The 2650-nt window shown below is 51.7% G+C and overlaps 1 protein-coding gene across 1 annotated transcript in view; it reads right to left on the bottom strand.

The window, feature by feature from the left end:
- Positions 1-2650, bottom strand: part of SHPK (sedoheptulokinase) — a 31972-nt gene that overhangs the window by 21520 nt on the left and 7802 nt on the right. The window contains exon 2 of the mRNA XM_011947479.1: positions 627-797. Coding sequence (XP_011802869.1) covers positions 627-797 — 171 coding nt within the window. The remainder of the gene's footprint in view (positions 1-626; positions 798-2650) is intronic.

Raw genomic sequence — 2650 nt, 5'->3', positions numbered from 1 at the left:
GGAGGCTGAGGCAGGAGAATCTCTTGAAACCGGGAGGCGGAGGTTGCAGTGAGCCGAGATCACACCATTGCACTCCAGCCTGGGCAACAAGAGTGAAATTCCATCTCAACAACAACAACAACAAAAAGATATGCCCTGGAATTTTCAAAATCACAAATATGTAAACAACGACAAATGTGCCCCAATTCAAAAGCGTGCCCTCTGTATCCTGGCACCTCCTGTGGCCACAGCCAATCTCTTGGTTGTCTGCATTAACGTTCTGAGATACTGACACGGTAAAGAGAACGCTGTGGAAAAGGCACTCTGCTGGATCCTTCAGGAGAATCCAAGAAAACGCTCTCTGGATCCCTCTTCATGGATCCCTCTTCGTGGATCCCTCTTCGTGGAAAATGTGCTGATGACATGGGAGTTGGCAGTCCCCTTGTTCACCTCACATTGGTACAAACAGAATGCTCACCCACGCAGGAGGCAGCCCGTGTTCGTCCATTCCAAGAAACAAGACCCTATTCCCAGTGCAGGATAACCCGACCCTTCTCAGAAAGCCCTGTGGCCCTGCTCTCCTGCGGCCTGCTCTCGTTCTGGAAGCGACTGCTACCAGCCTGAGACCATCCCCGAGCCCAGCATACCTTGGCCTGTTTTCCAAAACACAACTCCATGCATCTGGCCCGACACCCCGATGCCCACGACGCTCTGGAGCTGCTGCCGGGGAAGGGCAGCAAGGCACTCGTGCAGGGCCTGGAGGATTCTGCTCACATCCTGCTCCCGCCCCTGGAAGCAGAAGAGAACACACTGGACAGGGGCAGACACACGGGCAGGGGGAGGCACAGGCCTCCCAGGATGTCCTGGAGCAGGACTGTGGTGGGCAGCGTCCACTCCCCAACTTCACGGTTGAGGTGCTGCTGCCGGTGAGTTGCAGCAAACTGCCCGGGCCTGCCCTCCACTGGGGTCAGACTCAGCTGAGAACAGCATTCTCTGTGCTATAAACAGAAGAAACAAGGCCAGCCACAGTGGCTCAAGCCTATAATCCCAGCACTTTGGGAGGCCGAGATGGGCGGATTACCTGAGATCAGGAGTTTGAGACCAGCCTGGCCAACCAACATGATGAAATCCTGCCTTCACTAAAAACACAAAAAATTAGCCGGGTATGGTGGCGCACACCTGTAGTACCAGCTACTCAGGAGACTGAGGCAAGAGAATTGGTTGAATCAGGGAGGCAGAGGTTGCAGCGAGCTGAGATAGTGCCATGGCACTCCAGCCCGGGCGACAGAGCGAGACTCCATCTCAAAAAAAAAAAAAAAAAACCAACCAGAGGAATCCACAGAAAGTTCAGAAGAGGAAAAGGGGAAGAGAGTTGTGGCTCACCCCTCAATAAATGTCAGCTCTTTGAGGAACTAGCAAAGCTAAGATCTTAGAAAGGCATTTGAAGGCTGAGTTCTCAGACGTCTTGCTTCCCTCCAGGGAGAGCTGTCTTCCCCTCCTCGGAAACCTTTCACCCGCCCCTGTCAGCCTGCGGCCTTGGTCAGGGGCAGCTCTTGGCTCCTAACAAGCAGGAACAAAGGAAGAGAAAGAAGGGAGGAGAGGAGGGGTAGGATGGGGCAAGGAGTTCAGAGGAAGCACAGCCCTTTCCTAAGCAGTAGCCCCACAGCCCAGCAAGGATTCTACAGGCAAGAGAGACCACAGCCAAGAGGAAGTGGAAGATAAGAGGCACAGAGAAGGATCCCCAAAAGGATCCCCAGAAGGAGGAAAGAAGAACAGGGTGGGGCCATGGGGGTGGTGGGCAGGAAGAAGGGCTCTGGGAAGAGACATTTGGTTATACCCTCACTGTCCAATACCAAAATCGTTAGCCACATGTGGCTAGTCTGAACTGAGATGTAAATAGAAAACACGCACCAGACTACAATCTAGTATGACAAAAAATATACACTATCTCATTTAATCCTTTTTCTTAAACCCATGGCCACGTGGAGTCTCACTGTGTTGCCCAGGCTGGTCTCAGATTTCTAGGATCAAGTGATCCTCCTGCCTCAACCTTCCCCGTAGCTGAGATTATAGGCGTGAGCTGCATATAGCTGCATAGGCTAGAGTGCAGTGGCGTAATCTTGGCTCACTGCAACCTCCGCCTCCCAGGTTCAAGCGATTCTCGTGCTTTAGCCTCCTGAGTAGCTGGGATTACAGGCTCAAACCACCATGCCCAGCTAATTTTTGTATTTTTAGTAGAGAGGCAGTTTCGCCATGTTGGCCAGGCTGGTCTCCAACTCCTGACCTCAGGGATTTGCCTGCCTTGGCCTCCCAAAATGCTGGGATTACAGGTGTGAGCCACCACACCCAGCCTTGATTATCATACATCAAAATGATAATGTGTTGGATACACTGGGTTAAATAAAATAGGCAATTAAAATTAATTTCATCTGTTTCCTTTTATTCCTTTTAATAGGGCAGCTAGAAAATTGAAAAGGCCACGCCTGGCTCCATTTGTAGGAGTTACATTTCTTTTTTTTTTGTGAGACAGAGTCTCACTCTGTCACCAGGCTGGAGTGCAATGGGGCGATCTTAGCTCACTGCAACCTCCACCTCCCGAGTTCATGCAATTCTGCTGCCTCAGCCTCCCGAGTAGCTGGGATTACAGGCACGCATCGCCACGCCCAGCTAA

Source organism: Colobus angolensis, unplaced genomic scaffold, assembly GCF_000951035.1.
Source record: "Colobus angolensis palliatus isolate OR3802 unplaced genomic scaffold, Cang.pa_1.0 Scaffold267, whole genome shotgun sequence".
Classification (NCBI taxonomy): Eukaryota; Metazoa; Chordata; class Mammalia; order Primates; family Cercopithecidae; genus Colobus; species Colobus angolensis.
Note: the sequence above shows the minus strand (reverse complement) of the source record. Positions and strands in the feature narration are given on the sequence as shown.